The sequence below is a fragment of the Centruroides vittatus genome, unplaced genomic scaffold (assembly GCF_030686945.1).
Source record: "Centruroides vittatus isolate TY-2023 unplaced genomic scaffold, ASM3068694v2 contig_1057, whole genome shotgun sequence".
Lineage (NCBI taxonomy): Eukaryota > Metazoa > Arthropoda > Arachnida > Scorpiones > Buthidae > Centruroides > Centruroides vittatus.
In genome coordinates, this window is record NW_027120684.1 from 1,735,929 (window position 1) to 1,759,664 (window position 23,736).

General features: G+C 28.8%; 1 protein-coding gene across 1 annotated transcript in view; it reads right to left on the reverse strand.

The window, feature by feature from the left end:
• Window positions 1–889: 889 nt before the first annotated feature.
• LOC136971998 (uncharacterized) overlaps window positions 890–23,736 on the reverse strand; it is a 40,120-nt gene continuing 17,273 nt past the window's right edge. Inside the window, exons 8-15 of the mRNA XM_067266537.1 lie at window positions 23,228–23,316; window positions 21,805–21,868; window positions 3,837–3,922; window positions 3,546–3,638; window positions 2,879–2,938; window positions 2,708–2,791; window positions 2,078–2,294; window positions 890–1,028 (exon numbers count right to left, since the gene is read on the reverse strand). Coding sequence (XP_067122638.1) covers window positions 964–1,028; window positions 2,078–2,294; window positions 2,708–2,791; window positions 2,879–2,938; window positions 3,546–3,638; window positions 3,837–3,922; window positions 21,805–21,868; window positions 23,228–23,316 — 758 coding nt within the window. The 3' untranslated portion in view covers window positions 890–963. The remainder of the gene's footprint in view (window positions 1,029–2,077; window positions 2,295–2,707; window positions 2,792–2,878; window positions 2,939–3,545; window positions 3,639–3,836; window positions 3,923–21,804; window positions 21,869–23,227; window positions 23,317–23,736) is intronic.

The window sequence follows — 23,736 nt, forward strand, 5'->3', positions numbered from 1 at the left end:
TTCTGAGGATTAGGTAACCTTTTTTTTATCTAAACACTGATAAATGTCAAAAGAATTTAAAATAACACGCCATTAATGTTACAAATAATTTATATTCGTTATCGAGTGTCAGAGAATTCATTTATTGATTTTTAAGTATCCTTAGTTCCGAAATGAAATCAACACAGTGGTTTCACTTGACGGACATAGAAAATAAAATAGTCTCCAGTGTATTGAGATAATATAAAGTATAATTAAATTTAAAAGAAGATTCGAAGTATATTCTTTAATATTTTTGAAATTCAAAGTGTTACAACTTATTTTTCGTGGGGAAAAAAATATTTATTGCTTCTTCACGCTTGTCAGGAGCCAGATTCGCTTTGATTAACGATCTTCTTAATGTTTTTGGCATTTTTATGAGTTGGCCTAGTGTTGAAAATTCGATCAGTACCACAAAAAATTGGTAATAGATTTCGATGAATTCCTCTTCGGCGACAGATATACTGAATCGATGTGATGTAACCGAGCCTTTTCCTTCGATGGATAGTAAATCTCGAACAACACTCTCGTACGAGTCTTCTGACATAAGCTAAACCTCTTCTAAACCATAAAATGGGCTGCATAGTTACGTAACGATGACATATAAACTTTAAATGGTGATATAAGAGGAATTTTGAGTAGATAAAGCTAAAGTAAAGATGTAGTTTGTGGAAGAATAAACATTTTAACGGTTATAAGATGAATAACGAAGAGATAAACCAGAACTGTTTATATAAAAAAGAACTCCATTGATTTATTAATTTTCCTACAAGAAAATACAATGCTCGAAACAATGCACTCGAACTTTCTAGGACAAACAATTTGATGAATTTATAAAGCTTACGCATCTTGGTCTCGGTCAAATATGATTTTTATTAACAAGCTCGATTTTTTAACTGTTTTAAACAAAAATACGAATATTTTAGGGATTTAAAAAGGCTACTTTCATGGATAGCCAGGGCACAAAAGTAAACTATTCCTGCTCGTAATGGTTTGCTGATTCTCGTTTTCTGAAAAAAATAAAATCAAAATAATTCCATTATTTCATTTTTTTATTTACTAATTTGTTATATTTTTAAATTAAATCAAATTAAATTAATCGAAAATGACATTGTCACAATGTGCGGACTTCAAGTTTTAATCATATTCTTAATTTATTTAATTTAAAATATATGCTCTCCACCGCAAATTAATAGTGGCTTGCCCCTGTAAATCATACTTTTCCTGATAACAATCGAGTCTTGCTGGTTATCTGTCTAACCTCTTTCAGGGCAAAATTTTTCAATTGAAATAACGTAAATTCTATTGCAAACTGGAAGTTTATATAGAATTAATCGGGCCTCCTGCCTCTAAGTTTTCCATATATGGTCTCGACTTACAGTTTTTTTTCTCAAATTACAGCTCAACGAAGTAGAATTTATTACGAAATTGGAAACGATTCAACTTATTTTCAGCTTCGAATGACAATTGTTAATTTTTTAAAAGTTTTTATCGAAAGTAAGTCGTTTCCAAACTTAGTTTCAGCATTGTTTTTTTAAATATATGTATTTAGGAAATAAATGTCGAGCGAAAAAAATTTATGACAGAGCAAAGAACAACTTTCTCATTTTTAGATAGATTTATGTCAAGAAAATATAATGGATTTAGACATTCCGCTCATTTCGAGGTATACAATTTAAACAGAATAAGTTCTACTTTAAAAGAACATGCTCTAAAATAAAATGCATACATTTATAAAAAAGTATATACATACGCGAACGGTCCATAACCGATAAATTTATTATCTAAAACGTTCATTCTTTAACCGATGATTCAGTTTTATAGGTCGTAACGGTAAACTGCCAGTAACTTTATAGATATATTCTAAACTTTTTTTTTATTTTATCGAAAATTTACTCGGATAATTACTCGTTTCTTTCATCGTTTTAATAAATATACCGAAAAGTTTGCCAGATGTAATTTCTTCCAGTTAAGATAATGCATTGCCTTCAATGGAGATCTCTTAAATCAAGAATATCACCCACCATCTGTTTGTTGGTAAGTGTATATCATAACTCACCACTTTGTAAATGGTTAGGACTGAGTCTTGATACTTCGTATTCGCTTCTTTCTATTTCGTTTGGATCAAAAGATAAGGAACTCAGTTCTGTTGACTTAGATGAGATGCTGAAAGTAGGAGCCGCCAGATGATCAACCGAATGGATTTGCTTATCGAATTTTATCGATAGTTGCTGCTCCTTTTCCGAGCTGTGTTGAAATCTAACGATCGGTATTGGCTAGGAAAATAGATTAAGGTTACTTTTTAAAAATGGCTGACTATTTTTACACATTTATAAAAATACGTAGAAGAGACTAAAGATGTCGTCGGTTTTTTTTTCACCGGGAACAACAGTCTTCCATTGCAGAGACGATCTTTTATTATGCAAAATTATGCAAAAAATACGTATTTTTTAAACCTGTAAAAACATGCCATTTTTTAAAAGGTATTCTGTATTTTTAAGTATTGGTTTGTCACTGATGAACTTGTTTTGTATAATTTTGCAGAGTCATAGCCTGTAATAAATAAAACGTCATCTCTGCAATGGCGAAAAAAATAAAGACATTTTTAGTCTCTTCTGCGTATTTTTAAAGTAGATTAAGGTTATTTTATTTTATAGTTGACGCATTATTAAAATTTATCGATTTTTACCTGTATATTAGCCGCTAAACCACCTCTTCCTCTACCAGCAAGATACTCTTGGTATTGCGAGACAACGCACAACAAACAGTATATCTTCGAGTAAAAAATTTAGCAATTATTATTATTATTATAAAGTGAATATAATCGTTAATAATATAAAATTCGATACTCTACACTCACATTTAAACAACAGATTAAAAAGTCGAGAGCGAATAGGAACATCAGAAGTGGATCAATTTGCTAAAGAAAATAGATCGAAATATCACTATAGAAACTGTTAGAAGAAGGCATTTACTTAAAAAAAAATTAAATTATGTGACATTGATAATTACAAAATTTAGAGCTGTTTAGAAGCACGCATTCTTTACCAAGCCCGTATTTATAATAATTCCAATTACGAGTTCAATTAACAGTCTCGTATTTAAAATAATGTCATCCAAGTTGAAAAGTTAAATTAAATTCAATCGATTAAGCTATTTCTTCAGAAATTTCACATTTTTAAAAAAATTGTATTTTAAAAAGATTCTGGAAACATCTTAGTTCCAAATTAATTATTTTCCATTGCTTAACCAACTATTTATTAAATATATCGATTTATTTTTCATCCAATTTTATCATTTCTTTGCTCGAGATGCGTTATACGCGATGATATATACGATTCTGCTTTACTAGACTCTCCTCCGACTCTATTTTTAGTAATACATTTCTCTTAAAGCTTTTATTATATTTCACATTTAAAGATTTTTTCCCAGAATGGCCACATTTTCGATGTCTTTAAAAGCTTATAGATTAAAAATATAACGATAAAAAGAATTAAATTTTACGATAAAAAAGTCGAATTACTTACCGATTCGCTAATTAAGTAAAAAGATAGGACGAGATCCAAGACAGTCGTCATAGAAATAGACACGATCCAAGGCAATAACATTAGGCGATTGTCCTAAAAGTGGGGGATTATAAAAGGAAGAAAGGAAGGAAATCAGAAATTCGGCATCTGTTTCTCTTCTTTTTATTATAAATATTGAATTGAACGCGATTCATCAGTGGAGTGAAAGTAATGAATTAAAGGGAAACACGAGGGGTAAACAAAGGAAACTTTGCTTCTATTGATCTAGTCCTATTCGACTGCTTAACTTACCGCGCATAATCCAACCAAAAGCAAAACCGATGAAATAACACAGAATCCAGAAATGATCAACATGAACAAGCTGAAGACAAACAGAACTGAAACAGAAATGCATCAATCAGTTTTATTTTCCATTTTGCTAAAATACCTGATATTCAATTGAAATATTTTTACTTGAATATTATTTATAAAAATATAAATAAATAAATAAATAAATAAAATAAAATATATGCTGTCGATCTCAAATTAATATTATCTTGACCCTGTACATCATACTTTTCCTGATAACAATTAAATCATGCTAGTCATCTATGTAACTCCTTTCTGGGGGAAATTTTTGAATTGAAATAACATGACTTCCGATTTGTATCAGGAATTCATATACAGTTAATCGGGGTCTCCTGTCCCTAAACTTTCCATATCTGTTTTCGATTTTTATCTATCTAATACCGTTCTCGATATTAAGGAAGGACGGCAGACAAACGGACAACAGTAGGAATTTATGGGTTTCAAATTGTAGCTTAATAAAATTCGCACCCGTGTCGCATATTTTTAAGTATGTATCCTTTAGAGTTTCTTATTGTAATTCGAGATATTCATTATCCAGTATTAAGCAATTATCCTGAAAAATAATTTTAAAAAAGCTAATTTACTGATTTTTTTATTGTTAAGTTTTAAGCTAAATTGCCATTTTGTAAACTATCCTTTCATAGGTTTACAACGAATTTAAGTCTGATTAAAATAATAATAAACTGGTGTAAGAAAAAGAAGAAAATTCCTTTTTATATCCGTCCAAAAATATTCAATAGTCTGTGTGAAATCGTATTCTTTATCGCACGTATGGAATAAATAACAATAACAAAGTTGACCATTCACCATTTTGAATATGATGTAACTATCTCGATCGAAGATATATCGTTCCATCAAGAATATCCATTACACTGTCAATAAACTGGTATATAATACCACGGTGGCACAAATGCACTCATCCTTTATCTAAGTCTGAAAGGAGATAAATAAATGAAAATATCTTCGAATTTTTTTTTAATAGAAATGGCATATTTATTCCATTCGCGGACCCTAAATACCTTGCCATAATAAAACTTAATCGGATAAAGTTAAAGAGGAGTTACCTCGAAGGTAATTAATGATAAAAAATATAGCATAAAGATGCGTATTGCATGTTAAAGACAGTGCATAAAGTTCAGGCAATATATTCCGAGTTTGCATCCTATTAAAACAGCAGTAAATCTGCGAACTTTACAGTTTATCCATCTTTGAATGTTAAATATGAAACGATCAGTTTTATCTTAATGATCATTTTATCATTGTTATCAAATTTAAGGCAGGACTTGGAGGCTGAATACACAAACTCATTTATCTTTAAAAAAAAAAATAAATGATTCTTCTTTCTTCGTCTCGTTTTCTTTTCTCTTGTGCAAAGTCGTTAGTAAATTATACTAAATGACTTAATTTTTCTTTTTTTTAAAGCAATTAAATTACATTTTCTTAAAAATATTTTATATTATATTTCACTACGTTATTTTAATAAGGTAAATAAATGAATGGATAATTTTCTTTTAATATATTGCGGTTTGATGAACTTTTTAAAATTATTATTATTACTATTATTTTATTTAATACATTTAATAGATCCGACGACAAAAATAATAAGAGAGAAATTTCTTTTCTAGAAAACTATACATACATGTATATTTTATTTCTAGTTTCATCGATAATTTAGTTTATAAACATAAATAGGTTGCCTGAAGGCGATTCATTTGGGGTATTTTACCTCCTTCTTTGCAGAGAATTGTAAATAGAGTTTTCTGAAGTAAAATTACTTTCTGACTCTTCTATTGATATTAAAGATTGTTATCAACCGAACGAATATATATATATATAGGCCTATATATATAAGAATTAATTAAAAACAAGAAATTGGAGATTAAAAAACAGAAATTAATTCGAGGTGGAATTTCCATAGTCTGGGATGTTTTCAATTGCTTTTCTTTAGTGACCTTATTGGATTTCTATTGAAAATTGTTCATTTTTTATCATTCTTCTTAAAATACCTTTTATCAAAGGATTTAAATATTCTTTCGGGAGTTTTGTTTGTTAATAATAATAAAAAAAAAAGAAACGAATCTTTTCATACCTTCGAGAAATTGCAAATTATCGGTATTAATTTAGTAAATATTCGATATAAATAATTCTGTACCGTTTTTATTTCTAAAAGTTAATATTATCTTTTATATTTTATTAATAACTAGCAGGTAGGCCCGGCGTTGCTCGGGCAAACGTTAGCGAAGATTAAGATTATTACATTATAGTCAATCTTACCCGTTTTCACAGAATGTAAGAATTGGGTCCCCCTGTTTCCGGACTAATTAGAGAATTTTAGATGGGTCTAAAAATATGTTCGATTTCCCGCAAAAACGAAAAAAAAAACTGCATCTGCGACTTGCACGTCGCTTTCTCTTAACATTCCATTGTTACGTACACTTCCATTGTTGACACTTCCATTGTTACTTAACACTTCCATTGTTGATGGAAGTCTTAAGACTTAATCCTGTCCCTCTCCCGTGGGGAGGAATTTCGAAAAATCCCTTAGTGAGCGTCCTCGTGACGTGCCCTAACTGTTTACCAAATTTCAACTTTCAACTCCTAACCGTTTGGGCTCTGCGCTGATTATTATTATTATTATTGTTATTATTATTATTATCAACTCGTCTCGATTATACACATAGATTGCCAAAAGCAGAAATTAATTAATTTTGTTTATATATTATTTACGTATCCTATTTATCCATGTTTATAAATAGGACTTATTATACAGGTAAAAATATTTTGTCTCATTTTTTACTAAAGTTTTCCTTTTTTTTTTTTTTCTTTCTGCTAATTCGAAACCACACCAGTATATTAAGTCTTATTTATAAACAATGTCTACGTGGTTAATATATAAAGAAAACTTAAAATAATTTAAGGACATAGATGCAAAAGGAATTAATTTCTTTTAACACCATCCGGAAATTGAAAAACTGTAGGATATTTTATCACCGATTCTGATCAAGTTTAATACGAAAGAAAACGTTCAAAATGTTCTCCTCGGGCTTTTTGACAGCCGAAAAAAAAGTGATAAGAGGAGAAAAGATAAAAAGTCGGGGAAAAAACCGGGCAGTAATACAAAATCGAATATTCCATCAGGATTGGAGTGTGGTCGCTCAACGTCTTCTTTGGTTAACTTCAAGAGCATTTGGGTTCAAATCCTGTCAACTTGTCACCGCTGCCTGGAACATTTGACGCAGATTAGATTTTCTAAGTCGGATATCTGAATAAAGAGGAGCATAAAATATATAAATACTAACTACTATATTAAGTTTAGACGAATTACGTATAGGAAGTTGACACAATTGATATCTTCGGAATATGGGAAATTGATATTGTTGTTAGTCTATCAAAACAAAAAAAAGTTCCTCTCCCAAGTTTAAATTTCATCCGAAAAATATTTTTAAAATGATTTTTTTTCTCTCTTCTTGTTTCTTGAATATTTTAAAAGTTTAATGAGGGAAATGTTGATTAAATAGAACATAAAAGAGGAAATTTTCTATTCATTTGAATCTGCATTTGTAAGAGTTAATGATAGCAGTAATTAGCTTTTAAAATTTCGTTTAAAAAAGCTTGGAATCGATTACAAAATTAAACTTCAATGAATAATTTAAATTTATAATCAAAAATAGTTTAGTTTGAATGATTAAACTATATTTATAACCTTTTTTCCCCGGTTTTTCTGGTTAAATTTATTTTTCTAACGTTCGATTTTCGTTACTTAAATCCAAGAGAGAAGAAAAAATTAATCCAAGCCTCTCCCAAATGCCTTAAATTGAAATTTTTTCTGGCGAAAATTTCCATATTATCTTAATTAAGACGTTTTGAAATATTTTTTTCCCCTAAAAAAAAATGAATAATTTACGTCACCGTTCGGTAGTTTTTACAAGCTGGTTTATTACCTTAGAAATATTTTGGATAAATATTAAAATTTTATAGATTTTTGGTAAAAAATTTATTATTTTTTTTGATAGAAAAATAATGACAGGAAAATGAATATGTCCGATAATAGATTATGCAGAATATTACAACTGCATTCAAGCATTTTAACAAGATGAAATCTGCATGATTAGTGTTTCTAAACTTACACGTTGCATTTATAAAGAATAAATCAATATTCCGTTAACCGTATCGGTCAATACGTGAAACATGCAACGTTAAAATATATATATTGTAGTAGGAATATCTTAATGATGTATACATATCGTCTATTGATTAACTGAACAGCTAAAGGGCAATCCTAATTAATGTAAGATTGGATGGATAAGACAATGCAACAAGTGGAAGATCCACCAAGAAAGAGGGTGCCTCTGGTGGGAAACTAGACTCTATTTGGGTGTGAAGAAAACCCGGAAAACTCCATGTGCCTAGTCCTTGGTGAGGCGCGAACCCATGACAAAGTACTTATGGGAAATTAGTCCCTATTTATATGAAGAAATCTCGGAAAACTGCACGTGGTCAGACTTTGGTGAGGTGCGAACCCACGATCAACTACCAGAGTTCAGTGGTTTTACCCAGCCGAATACTGGTAAGATCCCAATTAATAATTTGAAACACGATAATACAAGCTGTAGTTTAATAAGTTAGGCAATAAGCGCTTTATTTCTTTCATAATCATAAAAAATAAAAACTTTGCAAAACTAAGTAATACTTTTCTAATATCTTTTTTAAAATGTTATTTTTATTTTTATTACTTTTTTCTTGAATCGCTCATACAAAAGAATAAAAACAGCTTCAACCTCATACAACTTGGGAAACTTTTTTTTGTGTGTAAAAGTTTTGATATGCCTCTAATTAAAATTTGCAAAAGTTATTACTTACATTCATAAGCGCTGTAATGAATGAGAATCGAGCTGAATTATTTTCCATTCATTTATTGTTTGTGGAGAATAAAGAATCGACCCATTTTTGTCTTTTATAATAATGAAAAAATCGAGTCGTTAGTTTCTATATATAACTTATCTTTTCTTTCAGAAATATCAAAACAAAGTGTTATACAAACATTCTAATTTTAATATTTATATTGTATTGCTGAATGGTATTTCTTTTTCTTTCTGCAAAACTAGATTGGATTGAATTGATGATACAGGGCAAAGCAACACATGGGCGATCTGCCAAGGAGGAGGTTTCTCCCGAAAGGACTTTCTATGATTAATTGGCCCCTATTTAGGTGTTAGGCACGTGAAGAAAACATCACGTGATTTAGACGCAAACTCACAATTAGTGCTTTTATTGACTCGCTCACTGGTAACTGCAAAAGTGACTTTCAAAAATAAAATTACCATCAGAATTGCTGCAAAAGCTTGTTGAATATATATATATATATATATATATATATATATATATATATATATTTTACTTTATTTTTTTTTTTACCTTTATGTCCTTACTTTTATCAGTTTCTGTTTTTATGTTTGTCTGCTTGGACCTTGTTTATCAATAGGACTTATTACAGGTAAAAATAAAGATATTTTGTTTTGACTTTTTGACTTTTTGATCTCCTGTATTTGCTAATCGGAAACTACACCATATAATAAATCCTATTAATAAACAAAGGCCTAAGTAAACAAGGATACAAACAGAAATATATATTTTTTAATTGGCATTTTGATTTTTATCCTTCATTAAATATTGAATTTTTTCATTTTTATTATTGATTTATTTATTTGTTTTTATGCCAACCACACTTATAATAAATGAAACTCTAAATAAATTTATTGTCACAGAACATCTATAATTATCTCCTCGAAACAACAAAGTAAATGATCAAGATTCGATTAAATGGTTTGGCAAATTGAAAAGTGTTTTTAGTTGCATTTTATGCCTCTTAAGAGAAGAGCACTTTACGTGCTATTTTTTGTTTGCATTTTCACCTTACTAATGCATGGCTTGACACGATTCAGAAGGGAGAGAAGAGAGAAAGAGCTATCTTTTTGGAAAGTCCTCTTTTAAAATAGTCTAGAAAATTGTCTTAGAGTAAACACCAAAGTGTGACCCTGCATATAAGTATTTTATAATTTAACTTTCTACCTCAAATATTTCCTAAATGGCCTTTCTAACATTTTAAAATGAATTTCTTTCTTTAGTGAAAGTATACTACGAGTTTGTTTGAATTATTAGTTAATTCTCCACCTCTTATTAAAATATCATGTTATAAATTAAATAATAAACGAGCAAAAATTATCTGCAGACTGCAACTTTTAATCATATTCTTAATTTATTTAAATTAAAATATATGCTCTCCACCTCAAATTAGTAGTGGCTTGCCCCTGTAAATCATATTTTTTCTGATAACAATAGCGTCGTGCCGGTCATCTATCTAACCTCTTTCAGGGGAAAATTTTTCAATTGAAATAACGTAACTTTCGTTGCAAACTAGAAGTTCGTATATAGTTAATCGGGTCTCCTGCCTCGAAGTTTCCCATATATGGTCTCGACTTTCATCTATTTAATTCCACTCTCGAGATTAAGGAAGGATAGACAATGAGAATTTATAGGTCTACAATTTTTTTCGAATTGCAGCCCAATAATTTTGGAAAAAGTCTTTACTATTTTCATATTTATCGATATTGATTAACAATAATAACGATTTAATTAATAAATATCGCAAATAATCGCAGCAAAAGTCATTTTACGTGCGATTGTGTCGATTGGTGTTATGAGTTCTAATCGAAATTTATATGAAGATTAATTAAACAAATTTATTAAATGTTCAGAATTACAAACTAAATAAAGATTTTTTTATAAAAAAATAGTATATTTTGTCTTTCAAACAAGTTTGTTATATTCATTCTAATTAGCTTAAAACTTCGCAACTTGTATTTAGTGCCACTTTACATTTTAATTAGGAAATCAATTAGATATTTATTAAATGTTAGTTACACATTCCAACAATTTTATAAAATCATCTTCAGATAGTTTCGTCCGAATAAACTCTGTAAAAGATTTCGTTTTCAAATAGATTAAAAAATTTTTATCTTTTAAAATTAATTAAAATGTTTGCCAAGTCTTATTAAAGTTTAGTCGGACGTGACTAAACCTTAAGAAGATATTTCAATGACGACATTCTACACGTTTTTACTGATTAATATTTTATAAATGTTATGGAAAATATTTAGTTGGCTTTCAAATTAACGTGTAAAAAAATGAATCGGAGGTTGTTATCCTTAATGTTTAGTCTATGACTATTTTTAGGTGAACATCACTTAACTTTTGAAATTTTTACACGATATGAAACTGTATATAATATTTAAATTGCAGTTGATAACAGTAACTGTAGATAAAGGTATAAAATTATTAAATTCCGAATTGAAAGATAAAAAATCGATATTATATTACATACGATATATGCGGGGTGATTCAGAAAGGACTTTGGAACTTTGAAAATGCACAGAATTTTAATTAGAAGACTTGCAGAATTGGTTGGTGTGTTAATTTATAGTAAAACGTATCAAGTTTGTTTTCCATAGTAGCAAATTTATTTAATAATGTACAGATGTTTGGGATTTCCTCAATAAACTTCACATACCCAAGTCAGTAGATGGGTGAGCAGGAGCGATGGCATAGTCACCCCTTTCCTCAGATCTGACACTTCTCAATTTTTGGGGAGGTTTCATTAAAGATCTAATGTTCACCTGCAAATCTGGTGAGCACAAAACTCGAATCATTATTGCAGTGTCTGAGGTGACGACAGATATGTTGATTCGAGCGTGGCAAGAAATTGAATTCAGACGGATTGTCTGCAGTATCATCAATGGCGCTCACATCGAACCGAAATGACTATTTGGAGAAGAACTTGATGTGTTTTGCTATAAATTAACCCCTCAATCGGCTCTGTAAGTCTTTTGTTAAAAATTCTATACGCTTTCAAAGTGGTAAAGTCCTTTTCGAATCGCTCCGTATAATCAATAATAATTACAAGATAATGCATTCGTCTGAAAATTAAGAAATGACCATAAAACAATTAAATAGGAAGGATTAATACGTAAATATTTTATGAAGCATTCGTAAGTTTAGTCTAGCAGAAATGAAATTTCTAATAAATATTAATCCAATTTAAATGTTTCAAATTCTAAACAATGTACCACTTAATAAAAGAAAAATCGATTCAAAACATTTAAATTCGTAAAACTGGAAAAACTCTGCCATTTTATTTTCATTATTATTAAATAATAATAAGAGAAAGCATGTATTGCCGACCATCCTAACCGTCAAAATCCAATAAGGAGCATCAATAAATAATAAGGAATTTACTGTACATGAAAGTTTTAGTCTGTTTCTGTAGTTTTGTCTGCATATCTTGTTAAGGAGAAGAATATATATATATTGCACATCCTTTCTCAGAAAGTTATGACTTTAATCAAAAATTATCGTAGGAGAGTTTTTCTCATTCAAAATTCCTATTATAATCTAAAACAAAACTTAAATTTTGATGGTACATGGCGTAATTATTTGAAGAATTTAAAAAACAAATTCAAACAGGAGATCTGTATACTTCTATACAAATAACAAATGCTAGTTTTGATCGCTCGGCGCCATTTGTTTTGCTGGAAGCGCACAGATGATTGCCATGTAAATTTTTTAGTTCTAGCCAATTTCCCCGAAGAAAAAGGCGAATATTATTTCGATAGAGAATATACCAGACACTAAAATTGGTGCGAATAAATCCTGACGTAAGCGGAGAACCTCTTGGTTTGTTAGTGATATGAAAACAAGAAATTTGGTCGACAACAACCATTGAATGTGAGGAGTGGAGCTGAAGAATTTTACTTCTATTGACAAAATTTAAATAACATATACTTTTTGTAGCGAATACACAAACGCATAATTTACAAAAGAAATTAAATTCTTTCATAATAGAGCTTTTCTTCACAGTTAATCGATAAATATGTATCGTATGTGGCATCAAATATTTTAACTCCATGAACCGTGTGGAATAAAAAGGCTGCCATTATGTATTCTTTCTTAACTAAAATATTGAGGATATCGAGTTTATAAAATAAATTAACTTATTTTTTTCAAGTTTCTGAAGAGTTTAATTCCTTCTCTTGTCACATTTAAACAGTTTATAAATATCATTCAAACAGATTTCTGCATTCATTTACACGTTCCTTTCATCTCCTTATAATTGCATCTTTGTCTCGAAAATGCTTTGTTGTTTCGCTGATAATTTTAAATTTCATTTATAATTAAGAAAATCGAACTTAAAACGGATGTCTCGGCCTTGATCCAAATTCACAATTCTCCAAAAATTAAATATTTAATAATATCAACAATTATCTCCGAAATATTTCGTTTTATTTTTTATAATTTATTGATAGTACAATGCCATTTTTAGATACGTTTTAAGATATAAAATAAGTTTAATTACAAATAAGTGAAGGTAGAATTTTATACAATTATTGATCTTTTACGTTTTGCACTCATGTTTTATTATTTTTAAGAATGAGAACAAATTACTCCAGTTAAAGTGTGAAAAATTGAGAACATGACTGCAAATTTTATTTATATAACGAGCGAAATTATTGTGATAACGTCGCAATGTCGGGCTGTAATGTTTAATCATATTCTTAATTTATTTAATTTAAAATATATGCTTTCCAACTCAAATTAGTAGTGGCTTGCCCCTGTAAATCATACTTTTCCGTTATCAAAGGAGTCATGCCGGTCATTTATCTAACACTTTTCAGGGAAAAATTTTTGAATTGAAATAACGTTACCGTATGGGGCCTCATCCCCTAAGATTTCCATATGTGGTCTCGACTTTCATCTATCTAACACCGTTCTCGAGAGTATGGAAGGACAGACAGTGGACATTTATAAGTCTACAATTTTTTCAAATTGCAGCCCAATAAATACAACTAATCCGATAATAATTACTTCAAATAACCAAACTAACAACCGATTCTTTATCGGACTATGAGGCTAAATAATTAGCAATTTGCAGGAGGCAGGCCGCCATCTCTTATTAAATATAATATTTATAAATTAATTAATTAATTTTATTAATTTAATTTTAAAATATTGTAAAAAGATCGGCCCGGAGCGGAACTCGAACTTGCAACTTCTGCTTATCGTGCATATGTTAATTTTTATATAGAATTAGTATATATTACTACAGAAAAATTGTAGTATGTACTTAATTCAAAACTATATTTTCTTTCTATGCTTAGAGGCAGGAGGCCTGATTAATTATATACGAACTTCCAGTTTGCAACAGAAGTCACGTTATTTCAATTCAAAAATTTTCCCTTGAAAAGAGTTAGATAGATGACCGGCATGACTCTGTTGTTATCAGGAAAAGTTTGATGTACAGGGCAAGACACTACTAATTTGGGATCGAGAGCATATATTTTAAATTAAATAAATTTCCTTTTGTAGTGAGAAAATATTGTAAATAGTGAAATTGCTAAATTAATTTTAAAAGTATAACTTTTAGTTTGTTGCCATTAAACTCGATAGTTATGATTTATGTTTTTGGATTTAAACGAAGTAAAATGACGATACTCTCAGATGAATTTAACGTAAATATTTATAATTAATAATAATAATAGCCTATATATTCTATTAGTTAATGGCTACTGGATAGAAACTTCACACGGAAAAGCCCAATTTCCATAAGCATCTAACTATTTTTAATATATTCTAGATAAAACTTTATTGTTTTACTTAACTATTTATTATTAATGCTTCGTAGAGTAGTAAAAACTTTGGTAATTGAAGAGATGCCATTATTTATACGCTTATTTTTAAAATTGTAAGCTATTTAATTATATAAAAATTACATTTATTTACTTTATTTTGTAATTATAATTTTAAAGAACTAGACAATTTTGAGCGTAAAATGTAAGTATATTTGTATACAATTTTATAATAATTTTAGTTTATTCTGCAAACATTCGACGTAAAATATCTACTAAACAAAAGCAAATATGCATTTTATCATAATTATAATTAAGAGTGTAAGTGATGGGATCGATGTGTGCATTTCTTCATTAATAAAATGCCCGGAAGTTTTGTAAACAAAAGGAAATTAATAATTAAAAATTAAATAATTACATTTGATGTTTTATGATGTTTACATACGTAGAAGCTACATTCTAAAGGAATAAAAATAATTTTTCAAATTAATAACAAAAGAAATGTAACAAATAAAACGTGACAATGTTTAGTATCTAAAATGATTTGCCTGCAATGTAATTATACTTTAAACTTTAGATTGCTGTCAACATATATTTGATATCATTTGTAATAACTTCTCAACCGTAAGTGAATGCGGCTTTATTAAGTGCAAAATTTATAATTAACACATGACATTATGTAATTTTAAAGTATAGGAAACCGAGTAGAAAGACTACAAGGACCCTATTCCTTAACCAAAGTTTCATTTTTAAAAATTAAGTTTAGCCAAGCGAAAAATGATTTGTTGATTAATTTGTTTCAAATTATTTATTCGATGCAATTTGCTAACTGACAACTAAAACTAAAACTTGCTTTAAAATTTACCTGATTAACACAATGACGCGTTATCCTTTGAGCAAAAAGCGCAATTGCCTGGGGGTCTGCCATCAACAGGAGGACCGAAACTAATCTTTTATAAGAAAATATTTTCCCCTCTAAAATCCCCCGAAGAAAAATGTCTGAAGTCAACACTGTACTATGGACCCCCTAATACAAATTTGCCTGGTAGCCCATAAAACTATAATATGCCACTGTGCCAAATTTACGAACAAAGCCAGACTTAGGTCTAGGAAAACTAACTTATTACCTGAAGATGGGCCAAAACTCGATTTGTGAATTCAATTTTTAAGTGTACAGCGAAAAGTATAAAGAAGGACCAATATTAAACACACTAGATTCTTGCTGATCCGGCCATTTCGTGCACAGAGAGATGTCAGATTACTTTGTATATAGATCTAAACAATATACCAGATTTTTGGAGCTGCACTATTTTTGTTTGTTAAATTATTTACTGTACAATACATTACAATACATGTGACATTGACACAAATCGTAAGTTTAATTCTTTAGTAAATATAATGTTACAAGTTTATTGTATGCTGAATTATTAAGGAGCCGGATTAGCAAGACTGTAGCGTATAACAAAATTAATTCATTTTGGGGTTCCGGATTCAGTGGGTAAAAAGGGCAATGCTTGGGGCCCCAAACTAATTTTTTATGAGAAAATATTTTTCCCAAACAATTTCCCCAACGTAAAATATCTGAAGTCTTCACTGTACTCGGGGCCCTTAATTCAAATCCGCCTGAACCCCATGAAGATATAAATTGCCATTGCCCGGATTACAATGTTTTTTGCCCAGACCAGGACCGTCGAGAGCTTATACTGGAGCCAGAGATAAAGCAGGCTCTCTTTCGCTCTTTAATGAGCCTCTTTAATTTTATTTTCTGTAGTAAAAATAACATTAATTTTATAGGGGGTAGGAACCACTACAGACCCCTAAGTTTTCTCCGTGCACGAGGAAAAATCCCTAACTTCCCCTCTCGATGGTTTCGAAATTTCTTTCATCCGCCACTTTTGCTCTGACCGAAACGATCAATGGAATAAATCCGTTTTAATAAAACACAAACAGAAAAGAATATCCTTCAGTAATTTTTATATCAATGCTTTCTTCTATCTAGAATTTGTTTAAAGATTTATTTTAAGAGTTTGTAACTATTGAAAAAAATAGCAACATCTCTCCAACTTGATCTCTACATCTTTCAATTTTTGAAGCACGATAAATGGTTATCGTTCTTTCTCTCTCTGTTTTATTTTTATTTTTTTATTTTTTATTTCCTTAAATCCAGCAAGTCGGACACTTGTAGTGGATTCAAAACTGAATTTTCCAGCAAGTAGACTTCCTTACTTCGATATTCGTTGAAGCATAACTCCCTTTCCTTTGGAAGTAAATAAAATAAAATCCTATACCCACATTTTTTTCCACTTAGAAAATGCATTGTAGAAAATAACAAATCAACTTTTTTATTATATACATAACATATTATATTATATTATATAAACTTTATTTAACTAGAATTAACTTTAGCTTTGTTATCTGAACTTCAAAGAAAATATTTATGAAACGAAATTTTTATATTTCTGTCAGTAGGATATTAATATATATTTTTCTTCTCTCTCTTTATTTTTAATAACAAAACCAAGGCCGCGTCAACAAGTTTTATTAAAATGAAAGTTTGTTTAGGTACCAGGTTCTAAATTTTTTTTCCTGTCCTTAAATTTAACTCGCTTGACATTCTCGTCATTTTTAAAACTAATATTGATCATCCTTTCTCACGATATCTAAACTTGATTTACTACGATAGTGCGTGAGGATATTTAGGATTATTCGAATATTTTAAATATATTAAATTGTGAACAACTGCTTATTATTACTAATAATTGTTGATTATTTATATAATTAAACAAGTGATTATTTATTGTGACATTGTCACAATGTCAGACTGCAATTTTTAATCATGATTTTAATTTATTTAATTCAAAATATATGCTCTCCAACTCAAATTAGTAGTGGCTTGCCCCTGTAAATCATACTTTTCCGTTAGAAATGGAGTCGTGCTGGTCATCTATCTAACCCTTTTCAGGGGAAAATTTTTAAATTGAAATAATGTGACTTCCGTTTGTAAACTTTAAGATCGTATATAGTTAATCGAGCTTCCTGCCTCTAAGCTTTCTATATATGATCTCGACTTTCATCTATTTAACTCCATTTTCGAGATTAAGAAAGGATAGACAGTGGGAATTTATGTCTTCAATTATTTCAAATCGCAGCCCAATTATTATTTCTTTAACTATAACTTCATATATTCTGTAATTAAAACTATAATTCGGAACGTTAAAACGAAATGTTTTGGCTCCCTGATAGGAATCGAATCTATCTCAATAAACTTCGATTTATTGTCAGCATTCGTTCGCCTTTTTAATTAGCGCTAAATCGAGTGTGGCGTTAAATAAACGTGCTCAAACAATACGAATTATATATGACGATGAGGTCTACAATAGCTTAAAAGTGAAAATCGTGTGATTTGGTGATAACGATGTTTTGAAATGCAAAATTATAAACTCAATAATTCACAGATAACGAAGAGTCTCTCTGTGTTAATATTTATGAGAAATATTTGTTATTAAACATTCATTGGTGATTTAAGAGGATTTATATGTAGGAAGGCGCAATATCGAGATTTGATTGTAATTAGACGATTAATTAATAGAAAACGAAGATGAATAATGTTATACCTGGATGAGATACGCACCATAACTCGCAGATTATGTTTAATACTAAACAACAAATTAATCTAATTTAACCATGTACATTTATTTAATTTTTATATGATTTATACGTTTTAAAAATTCACATATGAATTATATGAATTTTTAAAACGTTTTTGAACACTAATATAATATTTTAACGCTATAATTTATGCTTCGAGTGGCATTTCATTTCATAAAAAAATTAATATTTCCATTAACTTTTTATGGTTCACTTCAAAAATATGCAAGTAACTTGAGTAAAGAGCGAATTTATAATATTTTATTAGCTATTTATTGCTCGATTATTCTGTTTTTCTTGTATTAAAACGGAAATAAAAATATTCTTAACTTAGATCTCGATCTCCTGTTTATAATTCTTCCACAATTGATAGATTAATTCGTATATTTTAAATTTTATTTATGTCAATATTATAAGTCTGAAAGTAATTAAATTAACTGACACCATATCTGAAATTTGTCTTAGTATATTAAACTAAATTTGCATTTAATTATGAACTATATCGACTTTAATAAAGTTTTTCCTTGGAATATAGGGAAATGTTGTAAGTTAATACACGATCTCATCGTAATATAATATGCTAATAATAATAATTTAGAAAATTAATTTCGGTTGTATATTAATTTTGCATGTATTCTCTTATATAGGATCGTCGAAAGGACCCTTAGTTGTTGCTATCCCCTATAAATTAATGCTATTTTTTCTAATAGAAAATAAAATATTAATAAATATTCTACGTAATTCAATTGTTAAGTAATAATAAAAATAATAATACAAGCCCTTATACTTCATTCGAGTTTTTAAATTTATTTTTTCATAATTTACGATGGATCGTTGAGGGAGAAAACGTGGTTTTAGACATAAATTAAGTAAAAACATAATAAAACAAAAGAATTCAGCTTTATCTTTCTTTGAACTGGTTATTTTCTTTATCTGAAATCGTCAAAGAACATAAATAATTAAATAAGGATTTACGTAAGTATAGATTTTATGTAAAATAAAAAATTCGATAACAATTTAAGGTATCAAATGTAAGAAATATTGCAATATTTCATCAGTCCAAATCTCTAAAATTTAACATCATTTATATAAATTGTTATAATTAAAATGTCTAGTATTAAATATTTAAAACTTTTTCATGATTTAATAAAAGGAAAAACAATAAAATTTGTTTAGAAATACTTTTTATCTATGGGGTGACCATCAATAATCTGTTATACCTGAGATAGAGCAAACGTATTGTTTATCTCCAAACCGGGATTTTAAATAAAAAATGGTTTTTTTTTTTAAAATCATTTATACAATTGACCTATAAAATGGTTCTATTTAAAAATTTATTTTGCTTTTGAGAGTTAAAAACCGGAGAAATCGGGAATTGTCCCAGACAAACCGGGACGTAACCGTTAATTTTAGCACTGTCTAAAATTTGGCGCTAATGTACTTATATTTCTATAAACTGGCTCCCTTTTAGTATCCTTTCTTTCCAATTTAGAGCCTGAGTAGTTGCTTCTCTGTCTCATCTGGGGGCAGGACCCTGATCACCCTAGTTATAGGGCTTCTCTAATGTATTCTTTGAAATGAAATAATTAAATAAATTTATTTTATATGTATTTGTTATATGTATATTATATGTAATTGTTATTATATTGATAACATTTATATATTACATCATTAAAACAAGAAAATATTATATATATATATAATTATTTTTGTCTATAAAAAAAACTATAAATTTACCTGTTATTTGTGTTACTCTTTTAATAAAAAAAACAACCGTAAATATGTCAAAATCAATATAAAGTTATATAAATTCGAAAAATTTATGACCTAAATTCGATATTTATGTTATGTTGTACACGTAATATTCAGTTTATCGCCTAATAAATTTAAAACAAATTTTATTTATTTTGACAATCGAGCTCGTATTGGAATAATTTTAAATTAAAATCTAAATCTATTGTAATTTAACTAGTTTACTAACTAACTAGCAAAGTTTAATAGTAGTAAATTACAAAGCTTCCTACATTATCTACTATCGTGATAATCTAAACTAATAAATATATCCGAGTTAACCTATAATAGATTTCCTATAGGAATATTAACCTTGGGATAGAATATCATGCTATTTTTCCCTTAATATTCCACCGTTTAATCTGATTTCGCGTAATGTTACCGTAGAAAATAATAGCAAGTTAATTAATTAACGATGAAATAAATGTTCTGAGCTTAATTACATCTTGAATACTCTTCGTACAAAAATCTAGACAAGTTAATTTCTTCACCTGTTTTTCTGATCTTTGAAAAAATAAAAGAAAAACCAGCAATTATTTATTGTGACATCGTTACAATGCCGGGCTGCAATTAATAATCATATTTTTTAAATTTATTTAATTTAAAATATACGCTTTCCACCTTAAATTAGTAGTGGCTTGCCCCTGTAAATCATACTTTTCCCGATAACAATAGAATCGTGCCGGTCATCTATCTAACACCTTTCGGGGGAAAATTTTTGAACTGAAATAACGTGACTTCTGGTTTTCATCGGAAGTTCGTATATAGTTAATCGGGGCATCCTGCGCCTAATGTTTCCGTAGTTGATCTCGTCTTTCAACTATCTTATTCTGTTTTCGAGATTAAGGAAAGAGACGGACAGCCAAACGGATAGATAGACTACAGTGAGAAGTTATAGGTCTACAATTTTTTCAAATTGTAGCCCAATAAACTTTTCTTTGTATCATTTGAAATTTCTATCGTACATATTTTATCTGTTTCTAGTATATCCAATGTAAAATAAAGCCCTAACCGAAGCAATATGTCAAAGAATCTCCCAATTTTTCGCACCACCAAATCCAGAAAAATCGTAGAAAAGTTCTTATTCCAAACAACTTGAAACTTTTTATTGTGTTTAGCGACAACATTTCATTGGGATTTTGTCACTTCTCAGACTTATATCATTCTTTCATCTCATCAGTTTTGCTATAAAAATCAATGGTTACGAGTGTCTTGTTCGTATAAAAAGAAAAAAAACATTGGAACAATTTTTCAGCTATCTAAGTTCGTGTATACCCCATAAACTTTTGAAAATCCCTATAAAAAATGCATTAAATGTGATTAACCTAGAAAGATAACGTAACACGAATCAAGAATCGTATGTTAGTAAATTCTCTTGTAACCCTTAGAAATTAAATCTTGCATACATGTAATTTAATATTCTTTCAACGAATTTCAATTTGAAAAGGATATAACATCTGCGAATCGATTTAGAAACGAACACGACAAATCTATCCTATCATTTTTTTCGGTTTTAAACCCTCGAAAAAAGTGTGAAGAAAATAAATTTTATGATTTTTTTTATAGTAAATTAATTTGTTTTCGGCTAGTAAATGCTATTATTATTCTTCTATTATTTTTAAATTTAATAAACTGTAATTAAATGACTTGGAACGGAGTCATTGCGAAAATTGCGAACAGTCCAACTTGACAAATATAAATGGCATGACTAAGTCTGGTTTTAAAGATCTAAATGAATAATTTTGTTTTATTATCAAACCATTATAATGATGTTAAATTTAGAATATTCTCACCTGGAGAGTGAAGAACTGTATTGATGTGAAAGGCTCCAGCTGTTAAGACGACTGTGTAGAATCCCTGATGTTAAGATGAAACACTTATGTTAGAAAATAATATATTATACGCGATGGAAATTTAATAAAAACTATTATTAATTGCGTTTAAAACTGTTTTTTTCCTTTCGTTTTATTTAATTTTTTTAAAGGAAAAACCTTTACAATATCTCTCTTAATCGCTCCTAAATATCTTTTTAAAATATTTTTTTACAATTTTATATCAATTAACCTTTGATCCCTTTTTAAATATATAACACAATATGCTTATATAAATACGTAATATATAATTTTAAATGCATTTTAGGAAGCATATAAGGCATTAAATCTTTCAAGTGTGTGATAACCCTTCAATAAAATTATTTATATAAGTATATTGTGTTATATTTTGCAGTTTAATTTTCATACGTTTCGTCACTTTATTTTCCATGCAAAAATAAAAATAAATATTGCATATAACTTAGGAAAAAAACATAGAACTTTTATTTAAAATTATTTTCAAGTGCACGTTTCTATATAAACACATATCTTAAATGTGTTTTTAAAAGCACGATTCTCATTTCTATAAAAGCTCTAGGAGAAAAAAACTTTTTTTGTAAGAATTATATTATATTTTTTTGAATAAATATTTAAAGAAGTTTGCAAGAGAGATGCTTCCCTCTTGTAAATATTTAAAATTAATTTTCTTCTTAACCACCGTTTAAATATTTTAGCATTTATAAATTAAGAGAGATGATTTTTTAAAAGGTTATTAGTTAATTAGCTGTTTGCTGTATATATATATATATATATATATATTTCTTTCTTTTTTAATTGAAGAAAATGATGTCAATGTCTCATCTAGAGGGAGATGATCAATATTATAATTTATACTTGCGATATATATAATCAGGAAACAACAATAAAACCCATCAAGATGACAGCAAATGCCAATTTTTGTAACTATTCGACCGTTAGATTACGTTGACGTGTAGTGCTTAATTGATTCCTTTAATTTTCCTACGTGTAAATTAGATAGGTCTCAGTTGAAGTTTGCTCAAACTTATAGTCGAATGTGCTGGAAGTTGTTTAAATTTTTCATTATTTTAGTAATCCTCTTACTGTAATTTAGGAAAATAAATCAAATTTATCATCATCAACTAATTTTGTACGGTATCTATCGAGCCGTGAAACGATAGAATGAAGTTTAAAATCTTGCTGAAAGAGCGCAGTTTATCCTTTAAAAAAAAAATAATGATTAAAATTTATGAGAAAGTAGATTGCCTGATTTATTCTAAATTACGTATTATGCCGTTTATATAATAAACTTATATAAATATGATCCCGATCTTAGAAGTGACCCTACGGAAAGGTCATTGCTATTTATAAAGAAGAGAGTTCTTACTAGAGTGAATATTCCACTAGCAAAACTTCCCCTCCTGACGGACTTCCAGCAACAGCAAGAGTGGAGAATCGCCATGTTTTTCCTTCCTTCTTCGTAACCAATTCATGTAACGACTTTACAAATATTTTTCCTATTCCGAAACATGGAGCGAACAAGCCTAAATATCGTAAAGCGCATGCGTTTATATACGACCACGTGGTCATGGGATCAATATACTTAAGTTACCATGGCAACTGTTTCCATCAAGTGTCTTTGTGTTTCAGAAGTTAATCACTTTTTGGTGGCATCTCACTTTTTTCCACCAAAATATAAATTTTGCATTTTCTATTGCTTATGCAAATTCTTCGATTTCTTTTTTGTTTTCACCAAATAAATAAATAAATATAGCATAATTTTGAAATGATTTAATTAATAAATCGTGCTTCTCTTTATTTATAAATTCCCTGTTTTACTTGAGATAAGTTAGGATGGAGAACTTTCCCGTCAACGTCAAGAAATTCTTCTTGCAT